The 21,454-nt window shown below is 45.4% G+C and overlaps 1 protein-coding gene across 8 annotated transcripts in view; it reads left to right on the plus strand.

Moving 5' to 3' along the window:
* The window catches only part of LOC118227738 (E3 ubiquitin-protein ligase NEDD4-like), a 41,039-nt gene that overhangs the window by 17,144 nt on the left and 2,441 nt on the right, over positions 1-21,454 (plus strand). For 3 of the 8 annotated variants that reach the window (XM_035418567.1, XM_035418565.1, XM_035418559.1), the window contains 29 exons: positions 5,194-5,244; positions 5,871-5,932; positions 6,833-6,935; positions 7,469-7,632; positions 8,295-8,415; positions 9,668-9,832; positions 10,737-10,802; positions 10,920-10,985; positions 11,114-11,179; positions 11,440-11,505; positions 11,649-11,711; positions 11,935-11,997; positions 12,139-12,201; positions 12,815-12,880; positions 13,137-13,205; positions 14,367-14,486; positions 15,423-15,629; positions 15,749-15,826; positions 17,588-17,642; positions 17,734-17,792; positions 18,130-18,195; positions 18,451-18,680; positions 19,460-19,581; positions 19,675-19,745; positions 20,166-20,261; positions 20,361-20,434; positions 20,737-20,797; positions 21,080-21,139; positions 21,232-21,339. In XM_035418567.1, the coding sequence (XP_035274458.1) occupies positions 5,194-5,244; positions 5,871-5,932; positions 6,833-6,935; positions 7,469-7,632; positions 8,295-8,415; positions 9,668-9,832; positions 10,737-10,802; positions 10,920-10,985; positions 11,114-11,179; positions 11,440-11,505; positions 11,649-11,711; positions 11,935-11,997; positions 12,139-12,201; positions 12,815-12,880; positions 13,137-13,205; positions 14,367-14,486; positions 15,423-15,629; positions 15,749-15,826; positions 17,588-17,642; positions 17,734-17,792; positions 18,130-18,195; positions 18,451-18,680; positions 19,460-19,581; positions 19,675-19,745; positions 20,166-20,261; positions 20,361-20,434; positions 20,737-20,797; positions 21,080-21,139; positions 21,232-21,339 (2,661 nt within the window). The remainder of the gene's footprint in view (positions 1-5,193; positions 5,245-5,870; positions 5,933-6,832; positions 6,936-7,468; positions 7,633-8,294; positions 8,416-9,667; positions 9,833-10,736; positions 10,803-10,919; positions 10,986-11,113; positions 11,180-11,439; positions 11,506-11,648; positions 11,712-11,934; positions 11,998-12,138; positions 12,202-12,814; positions 12,881-13,136; positions 13,206-14,366; positions 14,487-15,422; positions 15,630-15,748; positions 15,827-17,587; positions 17,643-17,733; positions 17,793-18,129; positions 18,196-18,450; positions 18,681-19,459; positions 19,582-19,674; positions 19,746-20,165; positions 20,262-20,360; positions 20,435-20,736; positions 20,798-21,079; positions 21,140-21,231; positions 21,340-21,454) is intronic. The other 5 variants (XM_035418562.1, XM_035418563.1, XM_035418561.1 and 2 more) reach the window with 5 other exon arrangements.

Raw genomic sequence — 21,454 nt, forward strand, 5'->3', positions numbered from 1 at the left:
ACTTGCGTGAAATGTAAATTAGTAGTGGTACAGCCACCGTTTGCTTTCCTTCGAAGTTACTGCTAGCCGAGCAGCGAAGTGTGCCCTCCAGATGCGAACCATGCACCATAAATGAGTCCATAGTCTTCCTGGTCTTTTCGTGGAATTGAAAAATGGCAGTAAAATTGAGTAAAATTACGGCAGTCTGAAAAAGCTAAAGCGAAGATTACTAGAATTAGCCTGTTATTTTACCCGGATAAAAAGTGCGGAAGGTGATTTCCAGTTTGCTTGTACTGTATCACCAATGTTAATTATGCAGAACTACCGCATACCTCACATAACTGTATCAAACGTTTTGAGTCAATTACAACGGGCTAACAAAGAAAATCCGGAAGAAAATATTCAGCAACCGAATTAATCCGTTTGAATGTTTTGGTAGCCTACGTAATATGCTGTCCCAGCACGAATGCTTAGCATTTTATAAAACGAATATTAAAGCAAGAAAAGAACAGAAGAGCACACGTTATAATTCCAAGACGTTGACAGGTTATAACCAAAAGTAGGCTACTGCGCCGCATAACATACAAGTTTGATTTGAAGTTATTATGAAAATAAATTGGTTTGCCGCTGCATATTTTCAAACATGGCGGGTAATGGCGGAAAATAAATACAACACAAATGCTACGAGTACTCGACCAATCAGAAAAGTTCAGCGCTGCAAGCTCCACCCAAAAGGTTCCTGTACTTTCGGAAAGTACTACCCCCCGAGCAGGAACGTTTTGGGGGGTAAAACAAAGCCCCCAGAACTAAATTTAGACCCTAGTTCCTGCGGTGGAAACGCACTGAGTTCCTCAAAAGGTTCCTAGTTCCGGGGTATAGTTCCTGCGGTGGAAACGCGGCTTATGTTTACATGCACACTAATATGTTAGTGTGGGTGTTAACCTGCATATTACATTTTTCCATGTTATCACCTTTCTCCGGTAACCATGACCCATATATGCCAGTATCCGGCTATGAGTAACCTCTGTAAGACATAAAGGGCTTTCTTCTATTACACTGAATATTGAGCCAAGTAAATGGCTTACTGGGAATATTGCTTCTCCCTGCCAGGCCAGTACTGCATCCATCTTCAGTTCCTGTTTGTTTAGTGGTCTTACTCTCTTTACTCTTGTCTTCAACGAGTGATATGTTAGATTCAGGTCATGTGCTTGACATGGCCAGTGAAGAGCATTCCACTTTTTGGCCTAACTTGGTTGCTTTAGCAGTATGTTCGGGGTCATGGTCCTGCTGCAAGGTGAAGATCGTACAAAGAGGTTGGATCAGAGCAGATAAGATTTTTTAGTACACTTCAGAATTCATTCTCCTGCTGTTAGCAGTCACATCATCAATAAAAAAGTGAGCCAGTTCCAGTGGCAGCCATGCATGGCTAAGCCATAACACTACCTCCCCCATGTTTCACAGATGGGGTGGTTTGCTTTGGATCATAAGTATTTCTTTTTTTTGCTCTGCGCTTTTCTCTTTCCATCACTTTGATACTGGCTTATACTCCTCTCATCTGTCCATAAGAATTTTTTTTCTTCATTTTTTTTACTGTACTTTTTGGCAAACTCTAACCTGGCAATTCTGTTATTGAGGCTTTACAGTGGTTTGCCTAATGTGGTGAACCCTCTGAGGTTATGCTGATGTGGTCCTTTTTTCATGGTAGTCTTTGACGCATCTGTGCCTGCGTCTTGGAGTGTTTTCTTGATCTGTTGGACAGTTGAAAAGGGGTTTATCTCCACAGTTGATTGTGTTCTTTGGTCTTTCGCTCCAGTGGTCTTCCGTGGTTTACCAGGTTGTTTGCTCTCGCTAAGCTTACCAGTGCATTCTTGTTTCTTGAAAATGTACCGAATGGTTGATTTTGACACCTGCAAGGTTTTGGCTATATCTCTGATTTTTCTTTTTTTAGATTCTTCAGCCTCGTGATGGCCTACTTTCCTGGCATTGACACTTCTTTGGTCCTCATGTTGAGAGACAACAATAATATACTCCAAATGCAAATTCCACTCCTCAAATCAACTGCAGACCTTTTGTTAGTTTTCTTGTGCATAAAATAATGATGCAGCAACACACAGTTGGCCAGGAAACAGCTGGGCAGCCAATTTTCCAATTATTTTTGGTCCCCTAAAATTGAGGGGAACTATGTTTAAAAAGGGCTCAAATTCCTCCACGCCTCACCCAGTATAGATGTAAATACACTCAAATTAAAGCTGACATCGGCACTTTAACCTCATTGTTTTTTTTCAAATTTGTTGTGCTGGGCTACAGAGTCAAAACGACAAAATAATGTGGCAGTGTCCAAATCCTTGCAGACTGCGCTGTCCACCCTCCTGTATGTTCTATTTTTTGCAGAATCTTGGGTAATTATTCTCTCACTGGCTTGCTGTCTGGTTAACCCAGAACGCAGGCTTATATAATGCAAAAGTGAGAATCTCTCTCAAGCAGTAGAGTTATTAGGTAACTTCATGTATGTCTTTTACGGGGCTTATTTGGGTACTCTGAAGATTGTGTATATAGGAATATCAGCTGCCATTGTATTTCACAATGCATCTAAACATTTTAACTAGGAGAAAGGGGCATTGCTTGCAATGCGTTGTGCATATAATCAGTCACTGAGTTTCCTAATGTGCAAAGGATATCAGCCCGTCGCTATTTAAAAAATGTGTCTCTGGTTCTTATTTTCATTACATTGCCATTACAACTGATTCATAGGAGGTCAGGCTTTTTATAGAGAATTCTCATGTTTCTTTTTCACCCCTTCCAGGAAACAAAGCACCTTTTTTTGAATCGTTTCTGGTTTGAGGCCTCTCGTAATGGGAACCTGCTGTGTAGGAAGTGTACACATTTTCACTGGAGCCTTTTCATTGTGCCTCTCGCTTGTGTTTTCTTAATATTTTTAATGGAGTTATTTCCTGCAAACATTCTGGCGTGACTCATCAGGTATAATTTCATCCCCTTTCACACCTGTTTTGAAATCTAACGAATTGGCAGTGCCTCTGAAGACCTGCTTGTTTTCAGAGGTGCTGGGTTCATATGCATGTGTGAGGTATCCAGTGAAAGGTAAGGCTTCATAATTCATCGCTGGATTGATGATGGTGCATTTGAGCGGCCTTCCCCTCAGATCCCCCCCTGCTTCTGCTGTGGGGCGGGGCTTATAATTCTCCTGGGCTAATAGGGAGCATTGATTTTTGATACTTACACCGTTTGCTTTTGATTTCCAGCTGAAAAATAACAAGCGTGTCCCGCCCTTTGAAGCCATAAGTGAAATTATTGGTGGAAACATGAGGGCGGTGTTGACATCAGTGCCATTTACCGGTTCTGTTTCTCCGCTGAAATTCCTTGTCCGTGACATGTGAGTGATTCACTTTTAAGAAACCATTTCTGACATCTGACATCGGTGCCAACCCCCAAGCCTGCCTGTGGGTGCTGATGACTGGTAATTTATGAATAATTATTCATGTAGTGGAAACATAATCTAAGGTTGGAACAGTATAGTAATATCAAGCAAACCTTTGCTCTGGTATTTTCAGTCAGCTGTCTTTAACATTCCCCTGTGCGCTCAGATATGATTTGTCCTTAAGGATGGGTTGGTTTAATTTACTAGTGACCTCAGGAAGTAGAAAGTTTGATCTCACTTCTAACTTAAAAGGATTCTCGGTGCTCAGAATTAAGGAACTAAATGATTTCGTTCTCAGTTAAAAAGCTGACCTGGGAAAAGTATTGTACCAGCTGGAAACAATTTCAGAAATGCCTGCGGTCCAAAAGCGAAACCTCTAGCTTGGCCTACTTTTTCCCCCTCTACTGTATTTCCACAGTGAATCACTTGAGCACAACACGCTGGCACATGCTGTGGCTATTTCTGACATATTTTGTCAACCTGCTATTTTAAATGTCTTAAATTGCTTAAACAAAATTATTTTGAAATAAAAAGCCTTTAAAATAATTTCAGTTAATGATTTGTTGTATTTTTCTCTATATCCGCTTGCGAATATTCTGGAATATTGACTCTTTCTGTGTTTGTCCTTCTACAGCAAAAATCTCAAGCCAAACCTTGATAGTAACTGAAGGCCTCTGAGGTTTACTGTGGCAGGGGAGTCAGAAGCCTGTGTGCGCTGTCTGCTGAATCATCGGAGCAAACCGCTCCGTTCACATTATATGGAGATGGCGAATGACTGAACTTGTATGTTCAGACAGCAGCTTTGCCTCCATAAGTCTGCTAAAATCCTGCGGTCCACCATTTCATGATAATTACTGTGTTTAAGTTGAACTTTGAAGTTAAGTGAATTTAGAATGGGTAATGTCACTACAATGGGCGATTAATGTGTTATATCTGAGTATGAGCTGGAGTCGGGCTATGGGAGTCTTATGGTGGCCGCGGGGGGGGGGGGGCGGGGGTTACATTTGCAGGTTATTTCAGCTGGCTCAGCACCGGCTGTGGTATAAAAGGAGTCATTCTCCGGTTCACTCAGAAGGAGAGAAGCGTAAATAAAATCTCGGCTCTCAGTGCAGCTTCCCATAAAAGGTGCGATTAGGCAGAACGGAGATAAATGGATAGGTTGGTCATTGTGCTGCGATGTGTTTCTAACGTGAAGGCTGTATGGCACTGCTCCCAAGATCTGGGATACTTGCAGTGGTTCAGACACTTCACTCTGTTTAGAATATACCCTGAGTTCATAAAGTGCTGCTTGTGGCACATACACTCTGTCTCTTTTTGCATGTGGGGACATGATATATGGAACTGTATTCTTTAATATTGAGTCTGTTTGTAAAGTCGTTTGTAGTCTGTTTCCTGCTACTGTATTGTAGAAACTTTGGTTTGCTTTACCCTATGATGTAGCCTTAATAGCTTATTTGCCACTGTGTGTGTGTGTGTGTGTGTGTGTGTGTGTGTGTGTGTGTGTGTGTGTGTGTATGCGTGTGCATGTGTGTGTGTATGTCTGTTTATGTGTGTGTGTCTGTGTGTGTGTGTGTCTGTTTGTGTGTATCTGTGTGTGTGTCTGTATGTGTGTGCGTGCGTGTGTGTTTGTCTGTCTGTGTCCGTTTGTGTGTGTCTGTGTCTGTTTGTGTGTATTTGTGTGTGTCTCTGTTTGTGCATGTGTGCATGCGTGAGAGAGGTGTCCTTCTGGCAGCACACTGCATCCACTCTGAATGAGCCTGTTTGTCTCTGCTTTCCAGACTCGGGATGATTTCCTTGGGCAGGTGGATGTGCCCTTGCACCAGATACCAGTGAGTTTATCATTCAGGGTCCTTTTCTGTGTTCTGAAATTGAAAGAAATTTCTTACATGTTTTTTTTTCATGGTCTTTAAACTGGTGATTTTTATTTCAAATGGTCTGCATCTATTTCAGTTGATTATTTTCTTGTAAATCGAGATATTTATATGCCAAATTCCTTCTTTGAACTGTATTGTCATCATGTTGATATACCCATTGCTCTACTTTAAGGCTTGTGTCTATAGAGTTCAACACTTCATTCTCTGTGGCATCATTTCCTGTTTTCACGCTAACTTGCATCAGTCTCTTTTTCCGTACTACACACCAGTGTTAGCCTATTTGAACATAAAACACCCTTCTTTTTTGTGTGGCCACAACAGATCATATGTTTGTTCCAGACCGCAGAGGTGGAAAGTTAATCCCTTCTGTTATGGCTTGTTCCGCAATAACATCACCTTAAACCTCCAGTACCCACATTGATACTATTAACGTTGCCTCATTTTACAGTCAGATTGTTTTTCCACTGCTTACGTTTGCATCCGTATTTATGTTATAACCATGTGTGTGAAAGAGGTATTTGTGTATGCTAGACCGTGTCGTTTTAAATCTTTTCTTTCTTTTATCTTTCATTTTGTTTCAGACAGAAAATCCTAACATTGAAAGACCATATACATTTAAGGATTTTCTACTTCACCCAAGAAGGTTGGCTCTGCTTCGTTTAATACTTGAGCCCTTTTCTTTCTTTCCTGGTTCCAACGCTTGGCACGTGTTTGTCCTGTTTGCAAATGCCCTTTTCCCGAGCATTTTGAAAAAAGTCGGGGTGAATGTCAGAACTTTTACCCATTGACCGCCTTGTGAAAACTGTACCAATCAATTGTGAACATTAAGGTAGTTTGGCTCAGTTCATCTCTGGGATTTCCTGTTGGTGTGCTTTTCTGTGCTGTGATGGCCTGAATCGTAGCCTAAACTCAGACAGACTTATGGGCTGGGACTTAGGCACCAGGGTAAGCTTTCTTCGTTAAATGTAAAAACCCAATCTCAACGTCATTTTCAAATGTTGGATGAATTGCATGGATATTATACATTGGATCAGGCTGGATAGCTTGTAAAAACTAGAAGGTAGCAAAAAAAGTTTTATACAATAATATGTGAACTTGGAGGCAGCTGCCCATGTATATAGCTTTTTCAGCATATATCAGTGTATGTGTTTAGCCATGGCCTAGTGTATGGAAAACTACATTTCTTTGTGTTTTTTGGTCTCTAAAAAGTTTTCTCTTCAAGTGACAAATTTATGAAAATGTAAGATTTATGCACATTTTGATGTACACATTTAAAATAATTTCGGTGACAACTAGACTCATCATACTGTGTAAATTTGGAAAGTGAGTAACACTCACAGAAAAGCTCATTTCAGTTCCAGTAGATGGAATGTGGGCTGTGGTTTGTGAAATAACTACAAGGAGTATCCTCCAAGTTACCACACCATGTTCACTTTAATCAAGCATGTTATGCGAATGTGTGCGTGTGCTTGTGTGCGGTGTGTTTGTGTATGTGTGGTGTGTGTGCGTGTGTGTTTTTCATATTGTTTCTATTTGGCTGAAGTCACAAGTCCCGGGTGAAAGGCCACCTGCGGCTGAAGATGACGTACTTGCCTAAGAGCTGTGGCTCGGAGGAGGATGGCTCCGAGCAGGGCGATGAGCTGGACGTGAGTCTGAAATGAGCCCAGAGCTCTCTCTCTCTCTCTTACTCATCTTTACTCACCTTCAGATGGATTCATCAGGAATCCGTGCCAGTAACAGTCTCTCTGCACGTGATCTACTTGCAAAACATGCTTGGTTTGTGTTACTTGCTTAGTTATCAGAGGTAACGAGATGAACTAGAGAGGCACGAGTTTCACATGATGGGTTTGAAGGGGATGGATATTTGTACTGCCAGGAATGAAACACCTAACTTGTTTTACCAGAATTTACCATCCTGAGTATTATCGGTTTTATCCTATAGCTATTTATAATCTGAGCTGTCTTTGTTCTTTACATCCCACACCAATCCAACTTTGTGTTTTGTGTGTAATTGGTGGGAAATATTCATGTTTTTCTGAGAGTGATTTTGGACTATAGCACAAAGTCATTGGGATAGCCAAAAAAATAAGTAACAAAATGGCTGTCACATTGACTCCGTTTTCAGTAAGCATGACGACGGCTCCTGGTTACGCTGTGTCACACGTTTTTTTCTGCGCAGCCGGGATGGGAGTTTCTGGAGAGTCAGGACATGTCTGGGCCTCGGCACCATCGCCAGCTGCCTGCGCTGCCCCCTGGCTGGGAGGAGAGGCAGGACAACCTGGGCAGAACCTTCTATGTCAACCACGAGAGCAGGACCACGCAATGGCACAGACCCACTATCCAGTATGCTCTGTCTCTCTCAATTTCAGATCCGCTCACACCATTTGCGGGCTTTGTAATGGTATCAATGGGAGTTGCTGTGTTTTAGGTGTCTCCAGAATTTAATGGCCGTTTTTTTTATGTTAACGGGTAGCGGATATTGGTATAATTCTTCCGTTTGGTTTTTTCTTCTGTACATAGATTTTGTTTTAGAGAACTTTGTTAGTCCCAGTTTGCAAAATCTTGCTTTGTATGCAGACTGCACAATTCACTGTCATACAGTGGTTCAATTACTGATTTGAATACTTTGAGCCAGATCCTGATTGATATATCTGTTTTAATTTCTGCAAATAACATTTAGCCACTGATGGAAAATAGTAGAAGACCAGTGGCATTTGCGATTAAATTAACCAGGACACCAATGTCAATGGCAATGAAGGAGTCAACAGTAACCACAGCTCCTGCATCCAGGCATAAGATATTGTATCTTTCACAAATATTTAACGTGGCTTTCTTTCCAGACAGAGGAGTTTGTTTTTAAATCTCGCTGATGCAGAGAGATAACAGGCAGCCCCTGAGCGCACCTCGAGCGTCGGTTTAAGTGGGACGGTGATGTTTGAGGCCGGTTTGGGGTTAAATAAGGAGCGGCGGCCGTCGTTCACCGAGCGTTCCATCTGGTCCGGCAGGGACAGCCATCTGGAGGCGGAGCAGCGACAGACCGTTCAGAGGGAGGCGCAGCACGCCTTCGCCGCCCGACGGCAGATATCGGAGCACCACGACGGCCACGCCCGCCAGGAGTCTCCGGAGGTCAGGACAGCCCCGCCCCCGGCCCCGCCCTGTCCCCCGCCTCACATGACACCGGCCCACCTTATGCTCTGTATGCAGAAATACAACAGCCAATCACTGAGACTCCTCACTGCTCAAGCCTTGCCTAACACATTTACTGTGTATAACATAGTCAGTCTCTAACATGACTCCTTACCAGTTTTCTCATGCCTTCTCTATGCACAGAACACAGCAGCCAATTAAAGTGTCTCACTCCCTCAGTAGCCTACTCTCATGCCTTCTCTATATTCAGAACACAACAGCCAATCAAAGTCTCTCACTCTGCTAGTCCTCTTCTGCATTCTGTACATATAAAAATTAGCATACATTCACCACGTCTCATTACCCAAGTGCCGGTGGATATACTGTATCTCAATGGAATTATGCAGAATACAGAAACCAATCAGTGTTTGTGTAAACACAGCAGTCGTACTGCTTTGCTGTATTTGTTGTGTTCTCCCTATAACCGAAGACACGGTGTTTTACTGTAGCTGTTCTGTTCCTGCGTGCAGTTTGGACAGTGCACAGGTAAACACGGTCACTTACAGTACGTACTGTTCTACTGCTCACGGCTCCGCAATGACACTTCGCTCGTCGGCGCCAGTGGTGTCGTTTGTCCCGTTTGTTATTTCGGAGGAGCTCCCCGACCGCGTTCCTGGAAACCCTGCCGCCGGCGGCTTGATGCCGGAGCGCTTGTGAAACGTGCACCCCCATGGGACTGCTGCACATTTTCAAATGTATCCTCAGCGCACCTTAAACACCGGTCGGGACACCGTGTGCCAATAAGTGCCTGTCGCTAGTGCTGGCACCAGAAGCCCTTTGCTGGATGTGTAAACAGACAGGAATGCTTTCTTGTTGAGATTAAGCTCAGGTTGTTTTTGTGTGTGCCGACTCGCCTAATGAAAAGCTTTCTTAATTTTGCGCTCAGTGCTTTGGGTGTTTAAACTGTATGAGCTCTTCAGGGCACTCTAAACACTCAGCTGGTGAGGTAGTGTTAAGTATTGTGGGTATTTGCTGTGCACCGTCTGCAGCTCCTCATAAGGAAGCTTTCCCCACTCAGCTGAACAGCAACTGCTGTCTTCCCTACTGCCCCACTGTTGAAAGGCTTATGACTGCACGAAAGGAGGGGTGAAAGGAAGGGTCACTTTAAGAACTGGAAAGTGTTTAGAATTATCTGGCAGCTGCTGCGTTTGCCCGTGTTTAAGAACGTGCCGCACGTTTTTTTCCCCCGCAGAGCTGGGAAATCGTGACGGAGGAGGAGAGCGCGATGCACGGAAACCACGGGCACCTCTCCCCGCCTCCGCCGCACTCCCCCCTGGAATTCCACGCCTTCTGCGAGGACCTGGGACGCCTGCAGGCCTCGGGGGCCGTCGCCAGCGAACGGCGAGCGTCCCTCACGGTGAACAGCGTGGGCTGATCTGAAACTATTCACCATCTCAGGGCTGGGGTTGGGTTTCTGTGGGCCACTCTGAAACTATTCACCATCTCAGGGCTGGGGTTGTGTTCCTATGGGCCACTCTGAAACTATTCACCATCTCAGGGCTGGGGTTGGGTTTCTGTGGGCCACTCTGAAACTATTCACCATCTCAGGGCTGGGGTTGGGTTTCTGTGGGCCACTCTGAAACTATTCACCATCTCAGGGCTGGGGTTGGGTTTCTGTGGGCCACTCTGAAACTATTCACCATCTCAGAGCTGGGGTTGTGTTCCTATGGGCTGCTCTGAAACTATTCACCATCTCAGAGCTGGGATTGGGTTGCTGTGTGCTTTTACCGGGAGCTTTATAGAGAGGAATGTAACAAACCGGAAATGATGAGTTTGTTTCTGTTGTTAGGGTTTTCCGTCCCACTTGTTGCTAGGTTATACCCACTGTAACAGCTCATTATGCAGTGCTCCAGTGTGCCAGCATAGCTGGAGGACTGCAGAGTGAAAAATCAGCAGTCTGTGGCAAACATTGTAATGCCCTCTGGAATTGATAAATTATGCTGGAATGATAGGACAGATCTTCAGACAATTGGGGCCTCAAAATTTGGAGTCTGGGTCAATACCCCTCATCGCCCCAAAATCTTTAAGGTGTATTGTGGAAAACCCTGATCCCCCCCCCCCCCCATTTTATTTATTGGATACATTTTTAGCTGCATAATTGATGAATAATATTTTAAATGTAGACTGCGTTGCCATGGATACGGGAATCTGTAAAGCGAAAAAAAAAGATGAAAGAATGGTGCGGCATGCCGTGTTCCTGTGAGAAATGAAGCCCCCGACGCACGCGAGTGTCGTCTCTGACCCGTCTCTCCTGCCCACAGAGTCACTGCGCCCGCAGGGGAAGCGCCCACGCGCTGTCGCCTGAAGACCTCCACGTTCGCCCTGTGGTGCGTGCGCTTTGTGTTTTATTGAGGCTCTTCCTGTCGTTTGGCACTGCCTTTACCAGGCGGTGCTGTGCCGTTCAGCGGAGCAGGTAATCAGAGAAACAATTCTGTGCCCTGCAGAGTCCCTGCAATCGCAGAGGAAGCGTCCAAGTTCTGACCCCTGAGGAACACCCGCTCCGCCCTGTGGTGTGTACGATTTCTACCTGAGTGGTGTTATTTGCCTGGTTCCTGATATTGCCTTTATCATGGGAGACTGCATTTCGGTGCTGTCGGTGTGTAAGAGTTATCTCTTACGCTTTGTTTGCTGTCACCAGAGCCCCTGTACCCGTAGAGGAAGTGCCCACACTCTATCTGCTGACGACCACCCCATACTTGCTGTGGTGTGTGCCATTTTTATTCATATAAAAATGTTATTAATTGTATATTAATATTGATATATTTAATAAGACCTTTTATTCTTTAATTTTTTAATTTGTTAGACAGTACCTTCAACAGACAGTACATAAAAATTTGTTTATTCAGTTTTCATTTGACCAAACGCAGAATACTATATTTGTTAGCAGAGTATTAATAGTGTTGTATGTGGGGAAATTTTGGTGATGTAGATATTAAAGGGATATCTCTGCTTTCGTACCCGCAGAGCCCCTGTGCCCGTAGGGGGAGCGCCCACACACTGTCTGCCGAGGACCGCCCCATGTACCCCGTGGTTTGTATGATTTTTTATTTATTCGGCCGTTTTATCCTTTAATGTTCCGGTAGCTGGCTGTTTTTGTTTGCCGTTGCGGGGAATGAGGGTGATTGCGTGTCTGTGATTTTGGGGTGTGGAGATGAGCGTGCTCTGTCTTGCAGAGCCCCTGCGCCCGTAGGGGCAGTGCCCACACTCTGACTGCAGAAGTCCCCAAACGTTCCGTGGTTTGTATTCGTTTTATTTACTCTGCCATTTTATCCTTTATTGTTTTCGCAGTTGTATGAGGGAGATCACTTGTCTGCGATGTTGGGCTGCAGAGATGACAGTGCTTTCTCTCTCGCTCTCTCGCTCTCTCTCTCTCTCTTTCTCTCGCTCTCTCTCTCTCTCTCTCTCTCTCTCTCTCTCTCTCTCTCTCTCTCTCTGTCTGTTTGTCTGTCTGTCTTACAGAGCCCCTGTGCTCGTAGGGGTAGCGCCCACACTCTGACTGCAGAAGACCCCCAGCATCCCGTGGTTTGTATTAATTTAATTTACTCGGCCATTTTATCCTTTATTGTTTTGGTAGTTGTATGAGGGAGATCACTTGTCTGCGATGTTGGGCTGCAGAGTTGAATGTGCTCTCTTTCTCTCTCCCTTCCTCTGTCTGTCTTACAGAGCCCCTGTGCCCGTAGGGGTAGTGCTCACACCCTGACCGCCGAAGACCCCAAGCACTCAGCGGTGTGTTTGATTTGCATTTAGGTCATTTGGTTCTATCACTTTGGCCCGTTTTTGTGTAATAATTGGGTTAAACAGTGCATCATTAAATATGTGAGATTATCATGCAGATCATTCGCATAAAATTAATCAGTGCAGCTGAGTGGTTGTGATGTTCTCTTATATAAGACATTGTTCCTGCCACTGTCTGATCTTTCCCATTGTCACCTGTTTATGTGCCTCCGTGGCCGTAGATAGTATTTCAGTGTTGATTTAGAGTGTGGTCAGTTGTTTAAGCTGTTTGGCGTATGTAAATTATCCCCAACTTTAAAAAGAGACGCAGTGTTCGTCTTAAATAGCTGGGGCATATGTCTGAGCAGCATTCTCCAGTTAAAGAGCTGGGTGTGGTATTGAACAATTTTCAGGCTCATTTAAAGCCTCTATTATCCACTTAGCAGTCACAAAGCTTTGTTTGTGTCTGTGAATCAAATTACAGTGGCTACAGAGACACCTGGTGGATTTTCGGCAGAATGCACTTTGAAATTCAAGGCTGAGGAAAAGCTCTCATATTTGGCACTGGGAATGTGCATTTCAGTGATGTTGCCATACAATGATAACCGTGCTCTTTACCCTGCAGAATCGCAGCAATCGCAGAGGAAGCGCACACACCCTGTCTGCGGAAGACCACCCTGCATATCCTGGGGTGTGTGCGATTCTTGATCTATTCAGCCATTTTTGTTTTTTTGCTTCGTTTGCCATTTTCATTATCAATGGAAATTGCATTTCACAGATTTAATGACATTTTGACATTTATTGTTCAATTTCATTTCTGCAGCTCTGACGCACGTTTATGAACATTATTGTAAATGTGCCAATATTAGCCAACAGGCTAGTTTTTAACTGCAGTTCCTGGGCATCATGGATGGAGCCATAACATACTCATGTTCTTCCATCTCCAGAGTCCCTGCACCCGTAGGGGGAGTGCCCACAACCTCCCCTCTGAGGACCAGCCCGCCATACCCCCTGTGGTGCGTACGGCTCCTCATTTTTCTTCTAAGCCAGTTATTTTAGTCAGTTTTATTGTGTCATTTTCCCATTTCTGTTTTTATATTGCACTTGGTGGTGTATAACGGGAGAATTGCAGCTCGCCTAGTGACTCCAAGTGCGAAGTTTAAGAGAATAAAAAGTGGGGCAGACCTCGCCTTCTCCTCCCCAGGCCTCTGTCTCTGCAGCTTTAACCACAGTGTGCTAATGTAAAAGAAAAGGCCCAATAAAGGCAGGGCTTCCAGCTGAAGCAGTAGCCCTGGGTGCAGTGATGCACACACAGTCTGGACTACAAGCCTCACTGTAACAGTGCTGTGTGGGACTGGGAGCCCCTGGGGTAAGGCACTGCTGGCCATGCTGTCACCAGGGAGGGAGGGGTTCCCTTCAACACCCCCCCCTCAACCCTCCCCACCCCCCACCCCCACCGCACTGCATGAGGTGCCTGCAGTCTGCCTGCACCAGCGCAGTGACTGCAGCAGCAGCTGTGCAACAGCTGCGCAGATCAGCCGGCGCTCAGGAGCTCACACGCGCACTTGGGCAGCACGGTGATGTCACAGGCCAGCATTCTAACTGTGGAAAAGAAGGGGGAAAAAAAATAAGGGAACAAAGATTGGATCAGAAAAAGATAAGATCTGTTACTCAAACTGCGGGGCTTAATTCAAGCAGAACAGATGTGGCACAATACCTGCTGCGTTTCCGACCCGGCTCCATAAAAATAATCTCGGGCGCGTCGGCTCTGCCCTTCGGCCGGTCCGTTTTCCCAGATAGTTAAGTTGCGCCGCTTTTCTGTCGCCGCCGTGGAAGTTGCTGACCTCGCTGTTATGGCAACAACGGCCTTCTCCGGCTGTCACGTACCGGGGGCCCGCCGCGGCCTCGCTCTGCAGAACGAGACGAGCGCTTTGCGCTCGGCGAGGAGACGAGAGTTATTGTTCGCCAGGTGCCTCTTTTTTTAAAGAGAAAACACCCCAGCTGACCTCCCGTCGTCCAAACGGCGGCTCTGAGCAGGCTCCTCTGGGGGCCATTTTGCTGTGAACGAGACGCTGACTCTGCCTGCAGTTATTGTGCTGTATCTGGTTCACAAAAATTTCTTATGTGGAGTGTTTTTTTTTTATTTTTTATTTTTTCCCCCTCATGGCGGTCAATAGCTATTGCCGACCTCGGCAGGATTGCCACCGGGCTGGGAGGAAAAGCAGGATAGTAAAGGGAGAGTGTACTTTGTCAATCACAACAGCCGAACCACCACGTGGACCCGCCCACTCACTCAGGTAGCGTGACATCACCTCGTTTGTGTGATGTTGCCGTTAGAAAAACAAGTGCTTGGAGTACCAGTCTGTGCAAAGTGGCTAATGGTTAATTGCACGTCATTGCTGTTTGTCGGCCTTGCGATAGCTGTAAAGTGCTGTGGTTTCAGTTGAATGCATTTCATCTCCTTTGCGTGAAGTGGATGTGTCCATCTTCTATGCTGTTTTCTCTTCCCATTTAACTCTCTGTGTACCTCTCATAAGAGGAGATATTTGTCAGTGCTGTTGGGTGGCAGGTCCAGCTGAAGCACTTGTGGCATGCCGTGGTCTGGAATCAAAGCATGACCGTTACAGTGGGGTATAATTATCTGTCAGGCAGGGACACTCGTATCTGGCCAGTCTGTAGCACTGCTGGTTTTCGCTTCTGCCCGGTAGTCCATTAGGCTTACCTGGTGCATCAGGTTTAAATCAGTCCAGGATTAGAGGGGAGGAATGAAAACCAGCAGTACCACTGGCCTCGAGGGGCAGATTTGACTGAGAGCGAGAGCCAGTCACCAAAAGGCACTCCCCCACCTCACTGTGAAAGAGCGCCTCCTCTGTTGGACCAGGCACCGGCAGTCAGTCTGCGCCACTCAGAGAGCAGGGGGAGACGGGAGAGGCCGCTGGCCACATGGGCGCCAGTAGCTGTATGCGCTCACTGGCGCTCTCGCAAACGGACAGGAAACATTATAGCAATGGGACAGGCCTACGGCTGTCACTGGACATTCCACGCAGGGGAAAAAGAGAGAGGTTAGAGGGATCTCTTTATGTTTTCACATGTAGCTCATTGGTCTTTCTAAGTGTTTTTATTTGGCTTGGGTGCCAGCTGAGTGCAGCATGTATGAGCGCATGCATAGAGACGCACACACACACACACACACGCAGGTACCTGTGCTCAACGTCTCCTCGCTGTGCCGGCAGACGACCACGGAAGCGGCGCAGGCGTCGACGCCGCAGAGCCTGACGGTGTACCAGCCCCCCATGATGTCCCCCGAGTCGTCCCCCCAGCACTCCCCCGACCCCCGGCCCAAGTACGACTTCGGCTTCATGCCCCCGGGCTGGGAGGTCCGCAGCGCCCCCAACGGCCGGCCCTTCTTCATCGACCACAACACCAAGACCACCACCTGGGTAGGTGCGACGCGGTGAGGGGCGGTCGGCGCTTCTGACCGCTCAGCTGTTTAGACTGCGTGGTTCTCTTTGCCTTCCTGTTTATCTCACTTCCTGTTTTCCCCCCTCGCTTCAAACAGGAAGACCCACGGCTGAAAATCCCCGTGCACATGAGGAGACGACCTTCGCTTGACCCCGCCGACCTTGGACCGCTCCCAGTGAGTGCCGCACCATGACTGCCGGGCCGCCATCTATGGGCAGCTGACGATCAGCGGTGTAACCACGTCACGGGCAGTCTCAGTTGCCAAGACCGCGGCCCAGCCAGGGAAATCATTAGTCATCAACAGCGTGATCTTGCTATGGGTAGTTTCAGTCATCGACAGCATTACCCAGCAATGAGCCATCTCCGCAATGAAGATCATAGCTAGAAATGGCCTCATATTTCTTTAAATCATCTGTCTTCATTTTTTCACCCTTTTCTCACTTATTTGGATTGGCAGATCTGTTATGTATGTCAGCGCTCATTGGTGCTACCGCTACTGTCCGTTCAGGAGAGTGCCGACCAGCGTGTACTCTCCTCTGAAATGTGTGAAATGGCCGCTGCTTCTTACCACACCCTGGTTCCTAAGTCAGGCTCGCACTGAGACTAGTCAGAGACACACGTCACATGTCGCTCAACAGTTCAACTGTCGGGCACCCAGTGGACCAGCAGGGGTCACTAATGAGTGCTGAGATTATGTAAATCTGGCAGACCCAAATCCTTGGTGAGGCGTGGAACACCCTGTCCACAACATTCCTCTGCGTTCCTCAATGTGTGCACTTTCACATTCAGTACCAAACTGTGGGGCCCATTCATGTACTAGAACTGCGCCTTAACAGGATGAGCCACCCAGTAGCCCTTGTTTCATACAGAATGCTTTCTGTAGAATCATGTTGAAGACCAAATGTCTTAGGGATGGGTACAAGTAATGGATTGATTGATTACTCGGTGGATACATGCCTGCTTGATCTTTTGTATTTTCTGTGTGTGCACTACTATATGTTGGAACTTGGCTCCATTTATTAATTTATCATACAGTAGCCTGTGTACAAATGAAGAAACATTAAATACAGGATATTTCTTAATCTAATATGAACAGAATAAAGCAAGTGTATATATTGAAACACGTTTTCATTGCAGTTATGTTTTTTGTTAGTGAGCCGTTGTATAAGCGGGATAATGTATAGCGCCTGAGTATTACGAAGTTTGAATGCCCTGGCTGAGGGACGTTGCCTGAGGCGAATTTACTACCTCTGTAAATAGTAATGGAAATGGCCGTTTCAAAGTATATGGTTCCATTGCAAAGGAACCGTACTTGAAGCCTACTTGGATATTCTGGCACATACACGATGCCCTATAGTGTAGCACTTAGCAATGAATGCCTCTTTCTAGTGGACTACCTCAACCGGGTTACCTAATATCAAATTCAGTTTGGTTTGTAGTCAAAATGGTTTCACAGCGTGTTTTTTGTCACGGATAGCTAGCTAGCCAAGTACTGAATCATATACTACATACACATTCATTTAGAACGGTGATTGAACATTTACAGCCGCTAATCCATAGTTGAATATGGAGTATAATAATATACATAAATAATACACATGTCCCAGCCAATCACAACTGAGTATTAAGGCAAGCTATTGTCTATTGGTTTTGTGGACACACAACATTTGCGAGTTGAAAATAAAAATCTTTGTCATATCTGGCACTGACTGTGTTTATTGACACAATAAACTAAGCATTAAGACTTTATTTTGATGGAAAAACGTACTGTTGTGGGCACTGTTGTGCGTTGTTATGCATTCATGCATGTTCTTTACAGCCAGTGGTCTCACCCGGCCAAGGTGTGTTCTAAAAATAGATTGTTCCCCATGCTAGGAATCAAGCACATTATGCGATCCCTCAAAAATCACCGTGTTTGTTGTTGCTCTTGTTTTAGCCTGGCTGGGAGGAGAGGATACACAGTGACGGAAGGATATTCTATATAGATCACAGTATGTACTACACACTACTACATCATATGTGCAATGGTTGTTGTTTATTACAGTTGAATTAATCAATTTTATTATGAAAACCTTTTCACAGATACCAAGACCACACAATGGGAGGATCCCAGGTTGCAGAGCTCAGCCATAACTGGACCTGTAAGAACCCTGTTTACGTTTATTCATAGAAACAAACTTTTGAACTGCGTTAGGATTAAGAATTTCTCAGAACACATTATTTTTCGACACATGCCAGGAGAACGCTATTTGGCCCGAACACGTTTTTTCATTTAATTTATGAAATGTTGAGTCTGTGAAGCCTCAAGAAGATTCCACCTCACTCTTGGATTTATGTCCAGAGTCATAGTCTCTGAAAGATCGTATTCTCTGGTCATTGCCTCCTGAGCGTTTTCCTTTTAGGGTCAATTTCCATAAGTGATTTATGGGCGCACAATGCAGCAGCATGCATACTGAAGATATCGTGTGTCTGTTCCAGGCTGTGCCTTACTCCAGAGACTACAAGCAGAAGTATGAGTACTTCCGGAAGAAGCTGAAGAAGCCGGTGAGCTCTGTCACGCATTTATTTAGAGGAGAAACGTAGACCCAGAATCCCCAGGTTTCAAAGTCATGGCTGTAATGATTTAAATATTTAAAAGGGTGGAAAATGTAATTAAAACCAGTAGACCTTAAAGCCCTGGGCTGCTGCTAAATGATAATTGGAGCTGAGGTCCCATCTGTACCAGGGCATTCTGACGGTGTGATTTAGATATTGAAATTTCAGACTGCTCCATTTAAGCTGTGCCGGTTTAAACCCCAGGCCGACATACCCAACCGCTTCGAGATGAAGCTCCGGCGGACGGCGGTCCTGGAGGACTCCTACAGGCGCATCCTGTCCGTCAAACGGGCGGAGTTCCTCAAGGCGCGCCTCTGGATCGAGTTCGAGGGCGAGAAGGGGCTGGACTACGGGGGCGTGGCCCGGGAGTGGTTCTTCCTCATATCCAAGGAGATGTTCAACCCATATTATGGGCTGTTTGAGTACTCGGCCACGTGAGTCTCTCTGGCTCTCTGCAGTCGTTCTCATGGATCTTAGAGCATCGGCCCCGAGTTCTGTAGGCCTGCTTGTTTAAAGGCATACTATGCAGGATTTCTTTGCCTGTCTTTACAATCAGATAAATCTCCCCCTTCGTCTTCAACCCCACCCACTCTTGCTGAGTAAGTTACCCCAACCTGACGTTGCTAGCGAATAGCTAGAGGTATGAAATGAGCGACAGAAAGAAGGCGGATTCAATTATAGCTAAATTAGTTCCATTATGTCGTTCGTAATAGTGGTTTCTTGTTGGAACTTTAAATTAGAAAATTTCCGACCGTCGCAGTCTGAAAGTAAGGAATGTTACTTACAGGTCCAACATAATACAAGCCAACTCCGCATCGCTTTTAATCCCCTTGGCTAACTTCACCTGACACCACTGAGGACAAGCAATTCCAAGGTTCACTGTAGTCCTTTTTGCTTTGCTGTATCTGGATTTCTTTGCTATCTCTGCAGCCACCTGTACCCCTCTCCACACAGAAAACAGTGCCACACCCAGAAACGTCCTGAACACATTTTAGAATAAATACAGGAAGAAGGTGCACAAATTTCTCAAAAATACGTGAAGACAGACATTACCAGTGCATCATAGATATGTCTTAGCATGGTTACTTTATAAGATTTGCAAGGTCAAAATCCTGCACAGTATGCCTTTAAGATGGAGGGGAATCTTTACGGAAGCCCCTCTGGTACTCTGTTTGCTCTTCCAAACCCATCAGGTCTGCCTTCTCTCTCACAGGGATAACTACACACTGCAGATCAACCCCAATTCAGGGCTGTGCAACGAGGACCACCTCTCCTACTTCAAGTTCATCGGTCGAGTGGCGGGCATGGCCGTGTACCACGGCAAGCTGCTGGATGGTGAGGGCGGGGCCCGTTTCGGCGGCGGGGGCGTTCGCTCGTGGCGGTAGCCATCGTGCCTCACCTCTGTCTCTGCCTCTGCCTCTCTCGCAGCCTTCTTCATCCGCCCGTTCTACAAGATGATGCTGCAGAAGCCCATCACTCTGCAGGACATGGAGTCCGTGGTCAGTTAGCGCTAGCCGTTAGCATCACCAGCTCTGATCATTATTTTTTAAGCATTCTCACAAACCTAATCATCATTACTGTCATCCTCTTAATCAAGATGATGATCATATTTGATGTTATTACTCTTACAATTTTGAACTCATCATCATCATCTACTGTCTCATCATCACTAAATATTAGTCATTCTCCATTATTATTATCATGATTGATTGTGTTTTCTTCCTCTAACTGTTATCATTATTATTCTCGTCATCATTGTCATCCATATCTCCATGTCATCACCTTTGTTTTTTGGTGTCTGGTTTGTATTTCAAAATGTTTATTTGTCTGAAATGTTTGTGTATTGCTGCTTAGGAAAAGGAAGGCTTTGTTTAATATGAATTAGCGCGACCTTACCGCTGCTTCCGTTGTGATTTCAGGACAGCGAGTACTTCAACTCCCTAAAGTGGATCCTGGAGAACGACCCCACAGACCTGGACCTGAGGTTCACCATCGACGAGGAGCTCTTTGGACAGGTGAATTTATTTAAAACCAGACATTTCAGAGACACTCAAAAAGCTGCTCTCCGTATTCTTTCTTTTTTATCTGAACCTGTCGTCTCTTCTCTGCCACAGACTCACCAGCACGAATTGAAGCCGGGAGGAGCTGACATTGTGGTAACCGATGACAACAAGAAAGAGTACATCCAGTGAGTACTGGGGCCCCCTGCTGGAAGAGAGAAGAAGCACACCTTTAATGTGTTTCGCTAGTGTTGTTAGACGAAAGTCTCTTTCTCCCATTGCTGCATTTACCCTAAACAAACATTAGTCATGGAAATTCTGAATAAACTTGTTTGAAAATACTAATGTGGTATTAGGTGTTGCTCATTTATATATTTATAATTTCCTCCTACTGGGTGTAAAAGCTGTCTTTCAGGCAATACGATGTCATTGTGCCCCACATAATTTTGGATTTGAAAAAGAAGTTTTCTTATTTATGTATTTTTTCCAGCCTCGTCATGCAGTGGAGGTTTGTGAACAGGATACTCAAGCAGATGACTTCTTTTAAGGAGGTAAAGAATCTCATAAATTGCACTTCTAAAACGGTCTCATTTTAATTTAAAAATAAAAATAAAGTAACCTACTGCCTCTGAAAAAAATAAAAATAAGAAATTAATCAAATTTGATAAGATAATTAAGTTATTTCATTCCACGTTATTTCTTTTGGCTTCTGAGTATCCATTTTATATGCATTTTTCATTCCAAGCCTTCAACTGATAACCTACTGTCGCCTTTTTTAGGGTTTTTACGTGCTGTAACCAAATATACACATTCCTGTCTGTTTATTCTTCCAGGGCTTTTATGAGCTGATACCTCAGGATCTTATCAAAATATTTGATGAGAATGAGCTGGAGGTGAGATTTGTCCCTGTCTACAGCGCTGTGATGTGTGTCCGGTGGCCCCGCCCCCTGAGGTAAAGCTGACCCTGTCTCTTCTCCCCCTCCAGCTGCTCATGTGTGGCCTGGGAGACGTGGACGTCAACGACTGGCGGGAGAACACCAAGTACAAGAACGGCTACCTCGCCAATCAGCCTGTCATCCAGTGGTTCTGGAAGGTAAGCCGTCCAATCGGGAGGCGGGACAGAGGCGGGAGCAGAGAGAATGTTCCATGGCTCTGTGCTCCTTCCGCTGCTGAGAAACTCAGTTGAAACTGATGAAGCTCAAACGAGG

Source organism: Anguilla anguilla, chromosome 5 (genome assembly GCF_013347855.1).
Source record: "Anguilla anguilla isolate fAngAng1 chromosome 5, fAngAng1.pri, whole genome shotgun sequence".
In the NCBI taxonomy this organism is placed as follows: domain Eukaryota; kingdom Metazoa; phylum Chordata; class Actinopteri; order Anguilliformes; family Anguillidae; genus Anguilla; species Anguilla anguilla.